Raw genomic sequence first — 20,431 nt, forward strand, 5'->3', positions numbered from 1 at the left:
GGTGCGCAGAGCGGGATGCTCTGGAAAGAGCAGTGGCTTGGGGCTCAGCTGCCTGGTTCATCCAGTCTGCGCTTGGAGTTCGAAGGTCTGTGCCTTAGGACTAATGTCACCCTGTGGTCGACATGCCTTGACCTCAGTTTCCTCATTTCTAAGTGGGTAGTAAAAATGCTTGTTCTGCTTGCCTTCCACGATCGTCGATGGTGACAGGTTGGGATGTGGGGAAAGTGCTAAGTCAAGTAGAGCACTATCAGGCAAGTTTCGAGGACGGGAATTTTGGTCGTGCTGTGGCAGAGAGGGGTGGCTAGGGCTGACCGTGGAGATCTGAGGAGGACAGACATGAAGGTGAAGAGTAGCGGGTTTCGCTTTGACCATCACCTTGTTTCCAGTTGGTGAAGAATCATATTCCATTGTTGGCCTAGTACTGTAGGTTGGGATGCTCTGAGATTTTCTAGAATGTGTGTCTCTCTCGAGGTCCTCGGATTCGCCCTCCCCAAGACTCACATCTCCCTGCAGTGAACTGTCCTGCTGGAGATCATTTTGTAGCCATGTGATCGTTGAAAGTACACAGCAGCTTTCTCTGGGCTTGTCTGTCTTCCTTGTCTTTATACCAGACACCGAGTCTGTGACCTTGAGCGGCCCAGCATATGAGCAGGCTATGATCCCGAGGCTGCACTGGTGGTGAAGGGAAAGGAGCTCATCTTCTCATGATGGATGGAGTGCTCGTTCTCCCCATGTGAAGACACTGTGCAGGACCCTGGACACAATCTCAAGATAAAGCAGGTGGGGACTTACTCCCCCCAAAGCCCCTGTTTATGGGAAAGATGCACATAGTCAGGACAGTTATGAGGGCAAAGATATGTGGCTTGACAAGTGACTGTTGGGAGAAATGTAGCCTTTGGTCTAAACGAAATGAAAATGCATTGCTGGTGCTGGCCAGAGTTGAGGAGTTGTTAGTGGGATGTCTTGACTAGCAAATTCTGTCTCGTCACCCCCCCAGATGGTCTTTTGAGTCATTGCTCTTTCTGTGCACATTTCATGTGACAGGAAAGCCAGGGGGTTGTGCAGGGTCTGCTAAGTCAGTGGCCTTGTCTCTCCCTCCACTTATTTCTGGCTTTCAGCACGGTACTCGAAGACTAAGTAGGTCATGGGTATCTATTTTGAACCGTGTGTGGCCGGGCTGTATGGCCATTTAATTTCCGGATCAAATCCTGTTGGACTTGTTTGTCCAGGAGGTTGGCAGCGAGCGCTCTCTGGTTGGTCGTGTGGTGTATTTATAAAGTGTGAAGAGTCTGGAGGTAACGAGATCTTCCACTTCTCTATTCCTGCAGGAGAGTCGTCGGTGAAGAGGTTTCAAAAACCTTCAGAGGCCGCGGGCGTGCAGTTGTTTTCCACCCCGCTTCTTTGAATTTTCTGAAAATCGTTGATCCTCACTAACTTCATGTAAACCTTTTTCTTTTAAGAAATCCAATTTAATTGGGGGCACGTGGGTGGGTGAAGTGGCTGCCTTCGGCTTAGGCCATGATCTCAGAGTCCTGGGATCGAGCCCTGCATCGGGCTCCCTGCTCCCTGCTTCTCCCTCTGCCTCTGCCCCTCCCCCTGCTTGTGCTCTCCTTCTTTCTCTCTCACACACAAATAAATAAATAAAATCTTCAAAAAAAAAATCCAAAATAATTTTTACCCAGTGTTAGTTGACTTCTGCTTATGTTACTAATGGCAGCCAGTTGCCAATTTAATGTGTGCTGAACCTTTGGCGTACATTTACCTCATTGAATCCTCATCACCACCTTGAAAAATGGACATTATTGTGTCCCTTCCCCAGGTGAAGGAAGAATCAAAGCGGCGCTGTAATTTGCGCACAGCCCAACCATGTAAGTAGCAAGGCCAGAGACTTGCCCTCCGTGTCTCCTGACCAGAGTCTGGCCCTTGGTACCACACCACCCTGGTCTTGGGAGCCCTGTGGCCAGAAGACATCCCTAGCTGGGGGCAGGGCGGGGAGGTTCCGGGCCTGTTCAGAGGCGAGGTGTGCCCTCCCAGCTGCGGGTGTTGGGGATACAGGCCCCCCCCCCAACCCAAAACCACTTCCATGCGGAACTGGAGTTCTGTGTTAGGTTGTCACTCGGATGTCACTGGACCCCAGAATTCTCAGATTTTACTCTTCATTGTTCCCGTTTCCCTCTTTTTCTCGGGTGTTCTTGCCTGAGGCCTTGGGTGAGTGCGGTGAGATGGTGAGCTCCACTAGGTCACGCAGGTGGTAACGGAGTCTTCTAACCTCCTCATCTATGTGTCCCAGCTGTGGACTCAAATATTTCTCCGTCTTCAGTATTCCACACTTTTTCTATGTTCTGGAGGAGTAAACACAAGCATTTGGAGGGAGTATTTGCTGTGTCTTTCTCTCTGGCCCCTCTAAGCTCCTCGTAGAGTTCTGGCAATAATGCTGCTGCCCGCGGCCATTTCTCTTTGCCGGCATGTAAATATATATGTTTAGTTGCTTTGCAGAGGCATCGCCTCCCTGAGTATCCCCAGCAAGACATTGTCCCCCCCACTTTATGGACAGGGATTCTTAAGGGATGCCATAGACCTGAGACTTTCAGGCAGCACACCCCATAGGTTCCTCTGAAAGTTTCTTAGAAAACGCCAGAGGAGGTGTTTATTTAAAATCAGGAGTGGGGGTGCCTGGGTGGCTCCGTCGTTAAGCGTCTGCCTCCAGTGTAGCACTTGGTCCCAGCGTCCTGGGATTGAGCCCCACATCAGGCTCCCTGCTTGGCAGGAAGCCTGCCTCTCCCTCTCCCACTCCTGCTTGGTTCCTGCTCTTGCTGTGTCTCTCTCTGTTAAATAGATACATTAAATCTTAAAAAAAAAAATCAGATGTGTTTGGAAAGTGAGAGAAGCCCCTCTTGCAGTGCTGTCCCCGCAAGCTGGTTCCCAGTGGGTCTCCCTGTAAGGAGTGTCTGCACCCATCCTGGTGTCCCTCCCAGCCTTTCCCTGGATTTTCACTTCATCTGAGTCTGTATCCTAGAAATCGGGGTGGACTGACACCAAAAAGATGTAAATGAGACAGTGTACATAAAAATCCCTCGGGACTCAGTGAATGGATTATTACTTTCTATCTTTAACCCCCTGTGATGGGGAGCTGCCACAGATCCCAGCTCCAGAAGCAGAGGCCTGAGAAACTCTCCTCCCCCTCCTCCCCCCTCCTCCCCCCTCCCCACCACCTCGGAGCTGTAGTATTTGTCCTTTCCTGCAAGCAACTCCCCCCACCCCCCCACCCCCCCCCCGCAAAGTGAGGAGAGGACGAAGCATAAGGAACCATAAAGAACCCTTATTTTGCATCTTTCCAAGATTTTCCCTTTCTTTTTGGTTTTGGGGAATGGTAGTGGCGTGTGGTTCATTTTCTGGGAACCAGAGCTCTGGGAAGTCCATGTTAACTACAGAGCCACTCTCGAGTGCCCAGGCGCATTTAAAAAAATGAAGAAGTGCAGAAACAGGATTTTAGAAACAAGTATTTTAGCTGTGCGCATTGCACACATCAGTACTTTTAGTATACACGCATACAGTGATTATATGATTATCTAAATTTGACGCCTTCTGGCTTTGCCTCTAGAAGGCCTATGTAGGCACCTAGCGGACTCAGCCTTAACCTCTCTGAAGACCTCATGGGAGGCCTTCCATCCTCCCCACCCACTCCTTGTGTGAGTCTAGGCAAGTATAGGGCAAATTCCAGAGGAACGAGGCAGGCGACTTGTGATTTTCGATCTTTGGGGATTCTAATTCTGCGTATTCGCCGTGTGACGTGGAGCAATTGTGGAGCAATTCACCTGCCTTCCAGCCTCCGGGAGCTGCATCCCTGTCAGGGAGACAGACCCAGAGTTTTAGCGGTCCTAGCATTGCTGTGCGTGGGCCGTTGATTTTGCAGAGTTGGCCCTGAACCACCAGGGGGCGCTGGGAGCCGCGAGGGGCTTGGGAGGCTCAAAGTCCGGGATAGGCGCTTTGTAATAAGCCCCCGGTGAGTGGTGGTCTCTCCTGAGGCCAAGATCTGGAGGAGTCACCCAGCTGACCCGCAGGCAAGTAAGCCCAGGTTCCCGGCCCTCCACTAATCTGATAGAGGGCCATCTCTGCCCAGTGACATAGCCAGCCATACAAACTTAATTAACCTGACAGTCCTAGAAACTTAAATTAGATCTAAGGAAGAACTTCCTCACTTTTTTTTTTTTTTAAATTAGAGCTAAAATGGGGCATTCTAGAACAGGGCTTTTCAAGCTGTCATCCAGGATCCTTAGTCACACAATCAATTTAGTGGGTTGACACATAAAGAAAAGAAAAGGAAAGGGGCAGAGTAAAAACTATCAGTACATCACAGATGGTAAGGCTGATAATGCATGTTTGCCCTAGATCACGATGGAAATACATTTCTGCCTATGGGTCATGGTAAAAAATGTCCTAGAAACACAGGGATTATAGTTTAGATCATTATAGTTTAGATTGTAAGGTGTTAGGGGGCAGGGATCTGTTTTCTCTTTCTTTTTATGTTCCCTGCATCTTTTTAAAATTTTATTTTATTTATTTGTTTGACAGAGAGCACAAGTAGGGGGAGCAGCAGAGGGAGAGGGAGAAGTAGGGTCCTCGCTGAGCAGGGAGCCCAACGTGGGACTTGATCCTAGCACGCTGGGATTATGACCTGAGCCAAAGGCAGCCTGTTAACAGACTGAGCCACCCAGGTGCCCATGTTCCCTGCATCCTTAACCCAGTGCTGAGTATGTAGTTGGTCCATCAGTCTGTCTGAGAGCACTTACTATATTTCTCCCTCCTTCTTCAGACTGGAAGAAGTCAGAACCCACCCTACACTGTCCAGTGTTCTCACCAGGAGACAAGGGAGGTGGTATTTCTGTCGTGCTTTGCATGTGAAGAAAAAGGCAGACACCAGGCATGGGATAGTTGACAGCTTGACTCTAAGTCTGAGGAAGTTGGGTTTGCATTCTGGGTGTGCAGTGTCCAGGCACGTGGCTTTGGACAATTTCTTTAACCCTCCTTAGCTTCACTGTCTCCATCTTTAAGCTTGGCGTGATCAGGGCACCTGCCTCCGAGGTCTCGTGAGGACGAAGCGAGAGAACGCAAGTTTGCAGCCTCTAACACAGGGCTTGACATCTGATAAGTGGTTTGGAAGCATTGTCACTGCTCTTGTTCTTACAGTGACTGTTAAGAGAGACACAGTGACTCACATCGGGTCCACTGTGGGAAGCCGCTGCTGGAGCTGCAGTTCTGTGATGGCTATAGATCTTGAACTGCACTGGAAGGCTGAGCCCGTGGCTGTCGTGTGGGGAAGGGAAGTGGCTGGTGCAGGGCGAGTCGGTGTCTGAGTGCAGGGAAATGGTCTGGTTTCGTGATTTAGAGAAAACAGCATTTTCCAGGTGCAACGAGCTAGGACTATCCCTGTGGCATCTGAGAATGGAAATGGCATTGCTTAGAAAAAGCTGGGTGCTTTTTATTTAATCAGCAACAGTTTCAATGTAACGTCACAGGTCTTTGTTGTTGTTTGTTGTAACTATGTGTACGCATGCGTGCTCCCACGTGTGTGTGTGCGCGCGCTCGCGCGCACACACACAGACACACACTCAGAAGGAACTATTCTCTGCAGTGGAACGTAGCCATGTATAGGATTAAATTGGTGCTCTTGGGTCTAGTAGTCATGACAATTTTCAGTGAAAGCACCAAGATCTGAATAAATCCTGATTTCTGAAACTGCCACCAGGGCCCAGCAGTGCCACTGCCCAGTCAGAATTAACTGTAGGAAAGTAAATATGTGATGTTTTGAAGACACTGGGCAAAACCCCAGGGGGCCTTGGTTGGAGCATTAGCCCTGCTTTTCAAGTCCAAGTCTGTTCACTACCATCGCGTAGCCTGGGGAGCTGTGACCTCTCTTTCTGCCCCAGAGTTAAAACATTTTTGTCCTTTGTGTCCCTTAGTGCTGATTTTGAATCTTGGGAGGGAAGGGTAGTAGACGCTAAGTATTATTCAATGGTAGGAAGCTTTAGGTGTATATTTTAGTCAGAAATGTGACTTTCTCCCTGGTTTGGAGACAGTCAAGTACATAGTTAAGAGCACAGACTTCATTCAGCTAGACCTACATCTCCAGCCATGCTTTGCTGCTCTTCCCCCCCTTTATTTTTCCCAGCTTTATTGAGATAGAATTAACAAATCAAGAGCATGTCTCTCGGGAATCCAGTGTGAAGATTTCACTACATTGTGAAGTGATTACCACAATCCAGTTAAGTAGCACCCATCGGCTCACCTATAGTTACTACTTTTTGTGTGTGTGGTGAGAACACTTACGAGCCACTCTTGGCAGATTTCAACTATACTATACAGTATTATTAACTATAGTCACCGGGCTGTACTTTAGACCCCTAGAATCATTCATCTTAAATTGTTCTCTTTCACATCATCTCCCCATTCAGCCTGCCCCTCAGGTCCTGGCCAGCGCCATTCTACCCTCCACTTTCTATGAGTTTGACGTTTTTTAGATCCCACGTGTAAGTGAGATCGTACGGTATGTCTCTTTCTGTGTCTGGCTTCTTTCACTTGGTATAATACCCTCCAGCTTTATCCCTGTTGTCCCAGATCTGCCTGTGCTGTGTGACTTGAGGCAAGTAGCTTCACCTGTCTGCATTCCATCTATGAAATGGGCTAATAACAGTGCCAGTGCCTGCAAGTCTGTGGAATGTTTGCGTGTGAACTCTAAAGCACGTGGGAACCATCGTTGTGGACACGAGCACTAATATTATCAGTGGAAGGTCTTCCAGGAGGCCTGGCTTGGCCAGTTTTAATAACTGGCCTTGGGTATGTTGCCAAACCTAAGTATTATTTTCTCTGAAACAAGGGAGAAGCCCAGATGCTTTAGACTCCTTCTAGCTCGACTGCTCTGCATTGTGTGTTTTCTTTCTTCTGAGAATAGGACATGTGTTGTTGGCTGTCAGAGGTCCAGGAAGGGGGGCGCAGGGGTCACGGTGGTGGGGAGATCCCACTTTCTGTTAAGTACCCATAGCCCTCGGCCTGATCGCTGTTGGTTGTTGTAACCTTTGTTTTTCTTTCTTTGATTTTATATTCTCCGTGGACCTCCCTTTCCCCACCCTCTGCCAAACAACTCCGGGCTTTTCTATGCTCTTTCTAGTGGATTCAGAGCAGAGGTATGCCTGGTAGGCTTGAGTGAAGTCTCAGTTTGGCAGAGCCTCACACGGAATGGAGGCTACAAATAAGGGTGATTGCTTCCCTTCGCCGTTGGTTTTGAAGTCTGTGCTAGTCCTTTCCACATTCCCCAGTCCACGTGCTGGGGCTGCCTGCATCTGAGGTTGACCAGAAAATGCTGCTTGTGACAAAAACAGTTTTTTGCCATAGACTGTTTGCTCGCTTGGTTTCCTATCTGGGCTTCGGCTTCCGCGGGAATTTTAAAGGATTTACTGGAGCTAATCTCAGGGTAATTTATATTTTGCACGTGTATCTTTGCTAGCAAAATGTGAAGCTTTGTAGTTCATCTCTGGCCTGCCACTGGTATTTGAAGTTTGTCTCCTTGTTCTCCGGGACAGGCATGCACAATGAATTAATTGAGCTGTTTTCAGCCCACTTCCTGCCTAATTGAACACCTGCACAGCAAACGCCGCCGGCGCGCCTTCCTGGTACCTGAGCTGCCAGCCGTCCCCTTCCTGGCAGCGTCTTGCTTGTATCAGAAGACTCGCTTTTGTCATTTGCAGTTAACGGACTCGGTCCTTCAGAGAACTGTTTTGTTCTTCACTTAATTTAAAGGTGCCAAAGTGTCCTCGATGGGTACAGTCCCTCTGTGTTGCCGTCTTGCCACAGTCCTCCCAGTTAACGTCACTGCCGATTCCCCACCTCAGGAAAGCGGCTCAAAGACCAGATGCAGGGAGGGGGGCGTGTGCAGCCTGGGTTGATTCTCATGCTCACCTCGCCCTCCCTTGGGCCCCGGATGAAGTTTTCAGCAAGTCATTCTTAATGTAGTGCTCCTGGTTTAGAGCTGATGAGAAATATTCTTTGAAGGGAAGGGACCTGGTTTCTTCTTCACTTAAGACTTTGCCTTTTTAGAGCAGTGTTAGATCGCAGCAATATCGAGCCAAAGGTGCAGAGATTCCCCGCACACCCCCTGCCCCTCGGCCCCCATGCATGGCCTCCCTCATTATCAGCAGTCCCCACCAGAGTGCTACACTTGTTACAACTGGTGAACGTACATTGATGTATCATCATCACTGTAGTTTATCTTAATATATGCACTCGTGGCGTTGTACGTTCTCAGGATTTGGACAATGCATAACGACTTGCATTCAACCAGTGACCTGTACCTAGTATTTTCACTGCCCTAAAAATCTTCTGTGCTCTGCCTGTTCATCTCACCACCCCCCACCCCGCAACCACTGATTTTTTTATTATCTCTATAGATTTGCCTTTTCCGTAGTGTCCTAGAGTTGTAATTACAGCAAGAGGCCTTCTCAGATTGACTTCTTTCATGTAGTAATATGCATTTAAAGTCCCTCCATGTCTTTCCATAGCTTGATAGGTCATTTCTTTGTAGTGCTGAATAATCCATAGTTTGGAATCCCACTGTTTCTTTATCCATTCACCTGCTGAAGGACGTTTTGGTTGCTTCCAAGTTCTGGCAATTATGAATAAAGCTGCTGTAACTATCCACGTGCTGGCTTTTGTGTGGATATAAGTTTTCATATCTTTTGGATAAATACCAAGGAGTGTGATAGCTGTATCATATGGTGAAAATATGTTTAGTTTTGTAGGAAACTGTCAAACTGTCTTCTGTCTTCTAGTGCCAAACGATTTCGCATCTCCACTGGCCATGAGCGCAAGTTCCTGTTGTTCCACATCCTTGCCAGCATTTGGTATTGTCAGTGGTCTGGATTTTGGCCATTTTAATGGGTGTGTAGTAATGTCTCATTGTTGCTCTAATTTACATTGTCCCAAAGACCTGTGATGTGGCAAGACTGATTTTTTTAAAGAATACTGACTTTTTGTCATGAGGGGCTTATATCTTTACAAAGAGAAAAGTAGTTTTACTAAAAATGAGAGCCAGAACAGAGAATCCAGTCTTCCCCGAAAACAGAAAGCCTTCCTGGTTCATGGCCTGTGTTGGGTCTTCTCAGCTGTTCTCTTTGGTTCAAAAATGTCATAACCAGCAACATGGTTTTGGAGCCCTGGTTTGGGTGTGCTTTTTCTGTTAAAAATATTGTGAAGAGACAGCGACCCTTGTTAATTACACGGTAGAATTGTAAATCTTAATTACCTCCTCCTAGTGTTCTTGGGCTTTCAGAAGGAAGTATACTGTTGGGGTTCCTTCTGCCCAGGTTTGAACTTATTCAAAAATGGGGTGAGACTAGAAAAACATTTATGTTTCAGATTCTTTGATCTCATTGTGGTTTTGCATTTGCTTTCAGTTTCCTTTTGGTATTCCTTTGTAGAATTTCATATTTTACAAATATTTTAGAGGGTTCTTCAAAAAGTTACATGTAGAATTACTGTAGGAGCCAGCAGTTCCACCATAGGTAAGTTTGTGGAAGAATTGAAAACAGGGACTTAGGTCTTTACAAGTCTTCATAGCAGCACTGTTCATAGTACCCAAATGGAAACAACCCAAATGTTCATCAACAGATGAATGGATAAACAAAGTGTGGTATATTCATGCAGCGGAATACTATTCAGCCAAAGAAAGGAATGGATTATAGATACCCTACAATGTGAGGAGAGACCTCAAAAGCATTATGCTCTAAGTCAAAGAAGCCAAATGATAAATGGAATCATTTATGTGAAATATCTAGAGTAGGCAACTCCATAGAGATAACAGATGGGTGTTGCCAGGGGATGGGGGAAGGGAATGGGGGACCAACCACCTAGGATACGAGTTTTCTTTTGGGGTGATGAAAATATTTGGAACTAGGTAGAGGCAAGTGTTCAGCATTATGAATGTCCTTAATTCCCCTGAATTGAATGCTTTACCATAAATGGTGAATTTATGTTATGTAAATTTTGCCTCAAGTTAAAAAAAAAAGCATTTGGAGGGTCATCCCGGTGTGTTCTTGCCAAAGGTGGGTTTTCTAGCGACACCACACAAGAGGGGCACTCCAGTGAGGCCTTTAGCAAGGGCCGGAGCAGGGAGCACTGTCCCATGTCGCCGCAGTCCCCCAGCTGCCAGTCCAGTGACCTGCTGGGACAGAGGCCCTGAGGGTTTCCTCCGCTCTCTCGGCTTCTTCCCTCTTCTATAAAGCAGGCTGAAAAGCAGGCCTCACCTCATAGGATCACTGTGAGAGCTAGGGAAGATAAGGGACAGAAAGTGCTTGGCACACAGCTCTTAATAGATAGGCACTCTTCATTAATTTAACTAACGTCAGACTTGGGGCCTGAAGAGCAGTTTCTGTGGAAGGAGAGAATGACGTGGACTCAGGGAGAGACGGAAAAAGCTGGAAGCAGAGAAAAGAGCCGTGACTCAAACCTTGACTCAAGCCGTCTAGGTTTCACTTCGATTTTTGACCAAACGAGGGTTAAAAATCCTTTCCTGGATTCCTTTTAGGAGTCCCCATAAGCCCTTGCGAAGTTGGTGAAGGTTCACCTCCACCAGCTGAAACAAGGGGTGTTTGTGAAGCACTTGGAAGAGCACCTGGCCAGCCCCAGCTGGGGAAGTACCCCCTGCCCACTTGTCTTCCCGCCCCTGCTTCCTCAGACGTGAGCACTCGCTGTGCCCGCCTCCAGTCTCCGCAGAGCACCGGGCCACTGGGCACATCTTCATAAGCCAGGGTTTGTGTTTCTGAGTCCTGCTTTCTTCCTCAGAAGAAGGGACTTTACGCATCACCTGGGCCCGGATGAACCTTCCAGCAGCACGGAGGGGCAAGGATACCCGGACCTAAGGAGAGGCTCTCATCACTCAGCTGTAAGGGGCAGAGGGAACTGGGGGACGGGGCGGGGGAGCCAGTCTTTCGCCAATGAAGAAATACAGTTTTCAGCTCTCCTAGCATGAAACTGTGGCACGGAGAGCTCGAATTTTAGGCTATTACTCGATGGAAATGGGTACGTTGATCTCTCTCTAAATCTGTTTGCACTAAACGTCTTCACTACACAATTAGCACTTCGTTATGTAGTTTTCTTTTCTTTTGTCACTTTACAGTTTAGTAGCCAAATACTGTCAGCCCTGGTGTAGAAGTGGCTTATTAGCAGCGTGTGTACAGGATTTCGAATTAGTTGTAATATTTAATCTGTTTAACTCTCTTCTTTTGGAAGAGGCACCTCTCCCTCCTGTGCCCACCCCTCCCCACCCCTTGTGGAGAACTGCTTCACCTCTCTTCACCTTGGGGCCTGCCGTGTGTCCTTCCTGGTTGGTCTCCTGTGCTGTTGGTGGACCGTTGACTGACCTGACTAGGCCAGTCAGGCTCTCTTGGAATTTTTTTTTTTTTAAAGGACAGAATTTATTTCAAAGCCGGGATCTCAGAGACGCCCAAGACAGTAATTGCAGCCATGTCATAGGATGTTAAAATGGGGCTTTTCCACAGAACCCCCAAGACAGGGGTATCCTATACCAAAGTGAATACAAGGCATCCTCTGTGGCAAATACGAAGAAAAACCATAGAACTGGGTTTAGCACTCTGGGACCCCTCAGCCAGATCAAAGATATTGGGGGCTGGGAGTCAGACTATGGAGAAGGGAGAGGATTTAATGGCGAGATGTCTTTGGAGAAGCTGCCGTCTCTCCCTAGGACAGCAGAGAGGCCTTGACTTGACTTAGCTATTCGTAGGCAGCAAGTAAATGGGTCTTGATAAGTTAGGGCCTTTTCAAGCCCATGTCCCAGAAGTTTGGAACTGGAGGCCCAAGGGCCTTTCCCCTCTGAGGTGATGAGGCCAGAATGGGGTTCTGGAACGCTGATGGCCCTGGTTTCCTGTCCGGAGGGGAAAGCTGGCCTGCCAGCGGGTAGGAGGAAGCCATAGGCAGAGAGAAGCGGAGAGAGGGTCTGTGTTCATCTGGGAACCTACAGCTGCCCGACCGCCCTTCCTGTGGTGAAGTTTCTCTTTTGCCGGGGCTCATGGGAGGTGCTTTGCTTAGTTGGTTACAACCAGGGGTCCCACATAATAGAATTGTGGTCCTCAGCAGCCACTGAACTTCGCTTAGCTCAGCTTTTTTCTCATGTACGGTGGTAACAAGGGTAACACTTACTGGAATGTTCAGATGAAGTAACACATCTGTGAAAACTTTTGGGGGGTGGTCATAACATGGGCAGGGAGACTGTGACAGGCTTTGTGGATTTTTTTAACTATTTGACACCAATGAGTTGATCGTTCTGAATGCTGTTTGTTTCTTCATTTAACCTAAACATTTTTTTAGAAATGTAAATGCCGATAGCCTGTTCCTTTTTTTTTTTTTTTTTTTTTAAGATTTATTTATTTATTTGAGACAGCGTGAGCACTAGTGGGGGTGGAGGGTAGAGGGGGAAAGAAAGAGAGAATCTTGAGCAGACTCCATGCCCAGCACGGGGCTTAACCTCACGACCCAGAGATCATGACTCGGGCTGAAACCAAGTGTCAGACACTCAACTGACTTCACCACCCAGGTGCCCACATGTTCCTTTTTTAAATCACAGAATTAAAACAACCTTGACCTGACTTAGCTATTCATAGGCAGTAAGTGAGTGGGTCTTGTTAAGTTAGGGCCTTTTCAAGCCTAAAAAAAAAGCATTCTCTGAGGTGAGCTCTAATTATGTTTAGATGTATCAGATGTATCAGATGGCTTGTTCCTGCACTTCTGTGCTAGAGAAACCTGTGCTGAAATTCTAGAATGATTACCCATCTACCTGGCTTTGAAGTGAAATAGCCTTGGGTTTGAATCCCCATGTTGACACTTACTAGCCTATGTTTTAGTCTTTGAGCCTCAGTCTTGTCATCTGTAGAATGGGAATATAATCTCAACCCTGCAGATTGAGAATTATAGGAGATGATGTATTTAAAGTCCTCGACCGTGTCTTGTATGTGTTAGGTGCTGAGTAAATGCAGCTGTTACTATTAAAAATGATAGTTTTAGTAAGAGTGGCAACCGAAGAGGGTGGGACTAGAAAATACGAATCTAATTTTGGCATTTAATGACAAAATCAAATAATCAGTATAAAAATCAATTTATCAACCACTGCTGGGTTGCTCATCTGTGCCAGGGGCAGGGGTGTAGTGGATCAGAATGTGTGTACCACCGTTCCTGTCTCTTGGGGAAGAAATCATGAACATGTAGAAAAAAACAGGTAGCATACAGGGTGTTGGGCTGTGGAAGATTGGAAACAGGGAGGCATTGCCAGAAGGTCTAGAGCTGATGGAAAGAAGAAGCAAGAGAAGTGACATAAAGAACTAAACATTATGGGTGATCTTTGGAAGAGGCCAAGTGATACATACACACGATGTCTCCTTTTCTATTTTCTTTTTCCTTTGTCTTTGTGATTCGATCCCAGACCTGGTTCTCTGTTTCTGGCCTTGATGACGAAAATCCATACCCATAGCACATTCCAGAGTTTAACATTTTCTTGAAGACTCATTTTCTCTGTGAACAGTTGGCTTTTTGTTGCCCTACACCCTTCTGTGATCAGAATTCTCCTATCAGAGTCTGCCTGCCCCCCACCCCCACCCTGTTTGCTTTGCCTTCTTGGGAATTTTATCCTATGGAATCATGGGTGTTCATTCAGCAGATGTTTGCTGAACACCTACTACAGGCAGCAGGCGGAGCAGTGTGCCAGGGAGGCCTGGGGAGCAGAAAGATGGATGAGACGGGGTGGTCCCTGCCGCGCGGTGGCTTGCTTAGTAGAGAAAACGGATGGGCAGATGGACACTAATTAAATGTGATTAGTGTTTTATGTTGGTCAGATAAGGAAAGACATATGGCAGGAACCCCAAGTCTCCCAAGTCCTCTGTCTGCCGCTGGCTGCTACGCTCGGATCATGAAGCCTGCCTACCTCCCTGAGCACAATCTGCAGAAATGCCTTCTTTATCAGCATCTGTAGTCCTGATGTGAAATTTCTTGGCATGGGTCCCTGCTCTGCGAAGTGTTTCACTGAAGGTTCCTTTGGTCACCCACACCCAAATCCTCCTTCAGGCACAGAAAAGTCTACATGGAAAGAGAACATCTAGACTCACGAGTCTGATCTCTTCCTGTTCTCCAGATACTTATAACCTGCACCCCCCCCGCCGCCCCTAGGCTTCCCTGTCTCAAAAATGCCATCATCATCAACCCCGAGGCCTGAGAGCCCCTGCGCCACCTCCCTGTGTCTCACCCCTCTGTCTGTTAGTTGCCAAATCCCCTTGGTTCTGTCTCCTCCTAGATTTCCACCACCCTAGCCCCGGCCACCAACTCTGACTGGGGCTCATGACTCCAGTTACTGGTTGCTGGGTTCTGAAAGTGATTTAGAGGACTTTACCAGCCTTGAAATAAAGAAAGAAGAAAAGGGAAAGAAAAAGAAAGAAAGAGAGAGAAAAGAAAGAGAGGAAGAAAGAAAAAAGAAAAAGAGGAAAAGAAAGGAAGGAAGGAGGAAAAAGAGGAAGGAAGGAAGAAGAAGGGAAACCATTAGAGTGGAGTGCATGTAGTAAGGTTGAGTTTTATTCCGTGAGACGTGCATAATAATAGGTGTACAGAAGAAGATGACGAAAGTTGCTGAGTTTTACCTATATTGACTAGTTTATCTCCCACAACAATCTATGCCGCTGGCATCATCATTATTATTCCTGTTTTTCAGATAAGGAAACAGTCTCAGGGAATTTGAGAAACTATCAGAGGGTGGCTGAGAATGTCAGGGCTCTAGCCCAGACTGGCCTGCCTTGTATAGCCCGTGCGCGTGTGTGTATGTGTGCGCGCGTGCACGTGTGCCCTGGGTTGCAGAGTATAGTGTCTTATTCTGTAAGTTATGATAAAAAAGAAGTTGGAAAGTTTCTGTTTGACAAACATCTGTACTTCCACTCTGAGCTGCAGGAACAATAAATAACTTTTTATGATGCAAATTGGTTGATGCTTCTCTTTAGCCGGGTTACATGCTCTTAGGAGAGATACAGTTTGTGTACCCACAGGGCCTGTGTGGCCTGGTCCCTGCTGGCCTTTTGAGCCTTATAGCTCTTTCTGTCTCGTGGGATATGAGACCCCTTGGGGTTTCTCTATGTGCTCCCCTGATCTCTCGGACTCAGTCAGGCCCTTCATGACCTGCCCCGTGGCACCCTGGATGGCAAGTTCACAGCACTTCCTGTGTTTATAAAAAAACAGTTCCTTGTTTGCTAGGTGTCTCTCTGGCGCAGGGTCACCTAGGACTGACTCCCATCCCCAGTCCCGAGGGCAGGGTCTGGCATGTCAGTTGGTGGATGCTTACTGGGTATTCTTTTAGCTATGGATGGTAGAGAAATCCAGGCCTCTCATTTTTTGCTGCATTGACTGTATCTATCAAAATATTCCTTATTCTCGGGGCACCTGGGTGGCTCAGTGGGTTAAAGCTTCTGCCTTAGGCTCAGGTCATGATCCAGGAACCAGGGTCCTGGGATTGAGTCCGCATTGGGCTCTCTGCTCAGCAGGGAGCCTGCTCCCCCTGCCCCCCCCACGTCCTCCTCTCCTGCCTCTCTGCCTACTTGTGATCTTTGACAAATAAGTACATTAAAAAAAAAATATATATATATATATATATAAAATTCCTTATTCTCTTTCTCCTATCTACCCTTTCTAGAAAGCATTTCTTTCTTTCTCTTCCTTCCTTCCTTTTCTTTCTTTCTTTCCTGCCTTCCAAGATTTTATTTATTTGAGAGAAAGAGTGAGCGAGCACAAGTAGAGCAGCAGGCAGAGGGAGAAGCAGGCTCCCTGCTGAGCAGTGAGCCTCAATGCAGGGTTTGATCCAAAGACCGAGGGATCATGATCTGAACTTAACTGACTGAGTCACCCAGGTGCCCTTAGATTGCCTTTTAATCTAGTGGATTCCCAATGTTCAGTTCTAACTGAATGAAGAGCTGCTGGCTCATATCTGTGGAGCAGGCCCTCCAACCCCTGTGGGGGATGGGCAGTGTGGTCTAGTGAAAGTTCTAGACCCCCAGGTCAAGAGCTAGAAGCCTTGGCTACACCTTTCTTTGCAATCCAGCCATGGGACGACGGCTCCCTGGTTCATAAAATGTGGGTGATGACAGCATACCCACCTCCAACTGGGCTGATTCTAGTGGTCAGGGGAGAGAAACTGTGTGAAAGGTACATGACATAGCAGTGCTGGCTGTTCTGGATGGTGGGGTTTTTTTTTTGTTTTGTTTTTTTTTTCTTCCCCTCCCTTCTTTTTTTTTTTTTTTTTTAAAGATTTTATTTATTTATTTGACAGACAGAGATCACAAGTAGGCAGAGAGGCAGGCAGAGAGAGAGGAGGAAGCAGGCTCCCTGCCAAGCAGAGAGCCCGATGCAGGGCTCAATCCCAGGAACCTGTGATCATGACCTGAGCCGAAGGCAGAGGTTTTAACCCACTGAGCCACCCAGGCGCCCCATCTTCCCCTCCCTTCTTACTTGGATCTCCTTATGTTTAACATTGTTCCTCTGTTACTGGAGAGACCCTGTGGGCCCAGTGGTATCCCAGGCCCAACCCAGGTCAAGGGCAGTTCTCTGATCTGTTGAATGAGTGCAGCCTGGGCCAAAGCCATTCAGATTCTTTCTCTGTGTTTATATACTGGCGATTTTTTAAAACCTTGATATTTGACCTCGGGGACTTTGTGGCCGAGCTGAGTGTAATGGCCGGCCTGCATTCCCCTTTGGCCCTCACATCATAACCACAGTGTTAGTAATTACAGCTTTTGCTGAGTGAGTATCTACCATATGTCAGATGTGTGCTTTCACAGTGCCTGTGATGTGTTGTTTCTCCTCTCCCCCACTTTGGGGAGAAGGTGGCAGACACCTCATTTTGCAAAAGAGGAAACTGAGGTCCCCTGAGTTCAAGAAACTTGCCCAGATCTTCTAGTTGGAGTTCTGTGTAGGACACTGTCCTCATCTTAGCTCCTTGAGAGCAACTTGGTCTAGCTGTGTTCTGTCTGTTTTCTACGGTCTCGGCTCTGGATTGGTGTCCTCCAGGTTTTCCTGGGTGAGCTACTTGCTCAAGATGCCTGGTTGTCCAGGCTAGCCTCCCCATGCCTATGGTGGGTGCTGCAGGGCCCTGCTTTGCTCTGGAGGTGCTTCCTGCACCCCAGCCCCCCACTGGTGGAGTGCACACACCAGAAATAGGAGCTGGTTTCCCCTCTTGCCTACTTCTTTTTATGTCTAAACGCTTCTGTTTGTCTTCTCTGGGCTGCATTCATTTCCCCCTCTTTACTGCTGCAGTTTATTGCTCTTTGCTGGCTTCTTTATTTTTATTTTCTAAACTTGCCTGAAATGCATCTTGATTTTGGCATCTTTAGATGTTTAGAGCCTTGCACTTTGTTACTGATGATTTCCCTCATTTTGCAGAACTCCATTTGGTTGCAAGTCTGTTTTGTAAGACTCCGCTTCTTTCCTCTCCATCACTAAATTTTGATATTTTTTCTGTTCCTATTCGCTTACAGAAACTTGCCTTTTGTTTTTGAGATTGTCATTGTGGACCTTCAGTGTGCTGTGGTTTGACCTCCCATCAGACTGACTTGGTTTTGGAATTGTGTGTTCATGGAGTAGAGGGCCCCTTTATGGTGTCCCTGCTCTTTCTGAAGGGCAGATCTGTCCAGATCATGTTGGGGGTTCTGCACTTTTCACTGGTTCTTGTAAGATCAGTTTGGAACACCTCATCACTGTGCGGGACACCCTCCATGTCCTTCCCTGCTGCCTCTTCACCCGCACCGCACCTGCCATGACTTCCTGCTTCCCCTATGCGAGACCAGTAGTTCTTAAACTTTCTTTTCAGAGTGCCTTTACAAATTCTTTTTTTTTTTTTTTTAAGATTTTATTTACTTGAGAGGGAAAGTGAGAAAGAGCACTGAGAGAGAGAGAGACAGAGACAGAGAGCAGAGGGAGAGGAAGAAGCAGACTCTCCACTGAGCAGGGAGCCCAATATGGGGCTCGATCCCAGGACCCTTGGATCATGACCAGAGCTGAAGGCAGACCCTTAACCAAATGAGCCACCCAGGTGCCTTTGTCTTTAAAAATTCTTAAAGATTAATGAGTTCCCCAAAGAACTTTCAATAATGTGGATTATATTTAGCAATCTTTACTGTATTCGAAATTAAAATGGGAAAGGTTTAAAAATACTTATTAGTTTACCTATAGCAATAATAAACCCATTACATGATAACATAACATTTCTATTGAAAAATAACAGTTTCTAAGAGAAAAACATTTAATGGGAAGAATGACTTTGTTTCACATTTGTCCAGATCTTTGACGTCTGCATTCACTGCAGACAGATGGATTCTCATAAACGCTTCTGCATTCATCATTCTGTTGCAATATGTTGCGTTGGTTGAACTGTAAGAAGACAATGCAGCCTCACCCAGATGTGTAGTTAGGGAAGGGAGGAGTATTTTAATGACCTTTTCAGTTAATTGTGGGTAGTGTTTGAAACTACAACAGAGCTTGACAAGTGGTAGGTGTTTTTTTTTTTTTGAGATTATTTATTTTTTTTATTTGATAGAGAGAGAGAGAAAGCACAAGCAGGGGGAGCAGGGAAGGGAGAGGGAGAAGCAGGCTCCCCAATGTAGGGGGGCTCCATCCCAGGACCCTGAGATCATGACCCGAGCCACTGACAGACCCTTAACCCACCGAGCCACCCAGGCGCCCCCAAGTGGTAGTTTTCTAAAGGTTTGTTGTAGCCGAGAATCGGAAACCCCGTGAGTGGACTTTTCATACTTTATTCCATTAAAATCTGTTGGTCCACTTTGCACTTTGGAAAGCTCTTCCATCTTGAAACATCACACGTGAGCCATCTGGAAAACAGCACTTTTGTTAAGGGTACTATACCACTGTCGTCTGGAAAGTCCGAGTATGGGGAGGACCCACAGCTCACCATGGCTGATGCAAGTTTTTCCGCAATTTTAGTTTTTGCTTGAAAGCTTACACTTTTTTTTTTTTTGTAAAGCAACAGATATAATCGGTTTTTTCTTGACATCACTAGCTTCCTTTATTCACTTTTGAGAGAATTTCCACAAATACCCGAGTCTGAATGACCCGCAGTTTTTCTGCCATCCTTTCAAGTAGAAATGTGGCGCCTGAAGAGCGGCTGATGCAGCTCGCGGCCTCGTCACACGAGTGCCCCGCCCCACAGCCCACGCGCTTCAGCTGGCCCCGGAAGTGCTTTCTGAGAGCTTCCGGTTTCCTCAGCTGGGATATTAAAAAGATGTGTAGTTCAGGGTCGATATGTAATACAATGAATACTTTCTTACTGCTTCATCAAGGATGTTTTTAGGTGAAATTGACTTTTTTTTTTTTAATGGTGAGTACGTGGCTGTGGGGAATACAGGGGCGACTAATAGAGTCACATGCCACTCCTGGATTGCCGCGAAGGCACCAGCAATGTCTCCCGGCGTTGCTTTTGCAGAGTCTGGCCAGTGCCATTATGGGTGAAGGTAGCTTTGGCCTTGCAGCAGCCACCGACAGGGTCTGGGAACATACTTTGAAAACTATGTTGTCTTCATTCATCCACACTCACTGGACTGCCTTGCTTTAAATCTGGTGGGAACCCTTGTCCTCACCAGCTCTCCATCTTTGTGTGCAAATGTGTGCGCGCCCGCACACACACACAAACACACATACACCCGGGTTTTTATATATATTGCTCTTACTGATCATGTGTTCTCAAGTCTCTTCCAGGGGACTGGAGACTGTGAACCGGGTTTCATACTTATCTTGGTGGCAGTAGCCTGGAAGCAATCTGCCTGTTAAATGCTAACTTGTTAGTGTTGGCTGTTTTCATTATCATCATCATCATATCATTATTGCAAGGGCTTCATACAGGTTTTTTGAACCAGTGAAGAGTTTGAGTTAGCATTTTTCAGAATTTCCTTACGACAGTTGTTCTCCGTGATGTCAGTAAGTGTTAAGCAGCAGGGGCGTCTGTGCTTAACTGGTTTTGAGGATGGTCAGCAGGTTTTGAACGGAAGGATTTCTCAGATCCTTCATCATATAATGTGCATTGTGAATCCTGAAGGGGGATGGGAGGGTATAGGATGTGGTATTCCCAAAGTTGAATAGCATGGGAATCTCCTCTTCTTGGCATATCTCATAGAATTAGGGTTCTTGGGATTTCCCTTGGGAAATAATTGTGTAGCCTGGCTTTTCTACTTTTACAGATGAGGAAACATTACATGTGTTCGTTCGTGCATGGATTTATATCTGAGCTATTTTATAAGTCCCTCCTAAGGATAGGTGCTAGTAGATTTAGACATGCAGTGCAAGCAAAAAAAAAAAAAAAAAGGATTTGTAGAAAATGCTAATAAACCATTTG

The 20,431-nt window shown here is 46.8% G+C and overlaps 1 protein-coding gene across 8 annotated transcripts in view; it reads left to right on the plus strand.

Annotated features, from left to right (window-relative positions):
• Positions 1 to 20,431, plus strand: part of SMCO4 (single-pass membrane protein with coiled-coil domains 4) — a 70,835-nt gene that overhangs the window by 14,441 nt on the left and 35,963 nt on the right. The window contains exon 1 of one of the 8 annotated variants that reach the window (XM_032357123.1): positions 8,912 to 8,931. The exons of 5 other annotated variants lie outside the window; for them this stretch is intronic. In XM_032357123.1, coding sequence (XP_032213014.1) covers positions 8,928 to 8,931 — 4 coding nt within the window. In that variant the 5' untranslated portion in view covers positions 8,912 to 8,927. Of the gene's footprint in view, positions 1 to 8,911; positions 8,932 to 10,983; positions 11,071 to 19,368; positions 19,394 to 20,431 lie in introns of those variants that run through there. 2 more of the 8 variants (XM_032357121.1, XM_032357122.1) reach the window with 2 other exon arrangements.

This window comes from Mustela erminea, chromosome 9 (genome assembly GCF_009829155.1).
Source record: "Mustela erminea isolate mMusErm1 chromosome 9, mMusErm1.Pri, whole genome shotgun sequence".
NCBI lineage: Eukaryota > Metazoa > Chordata > Mammalia > Carnivora > Mustelidae > Mustela > Mustela erminea.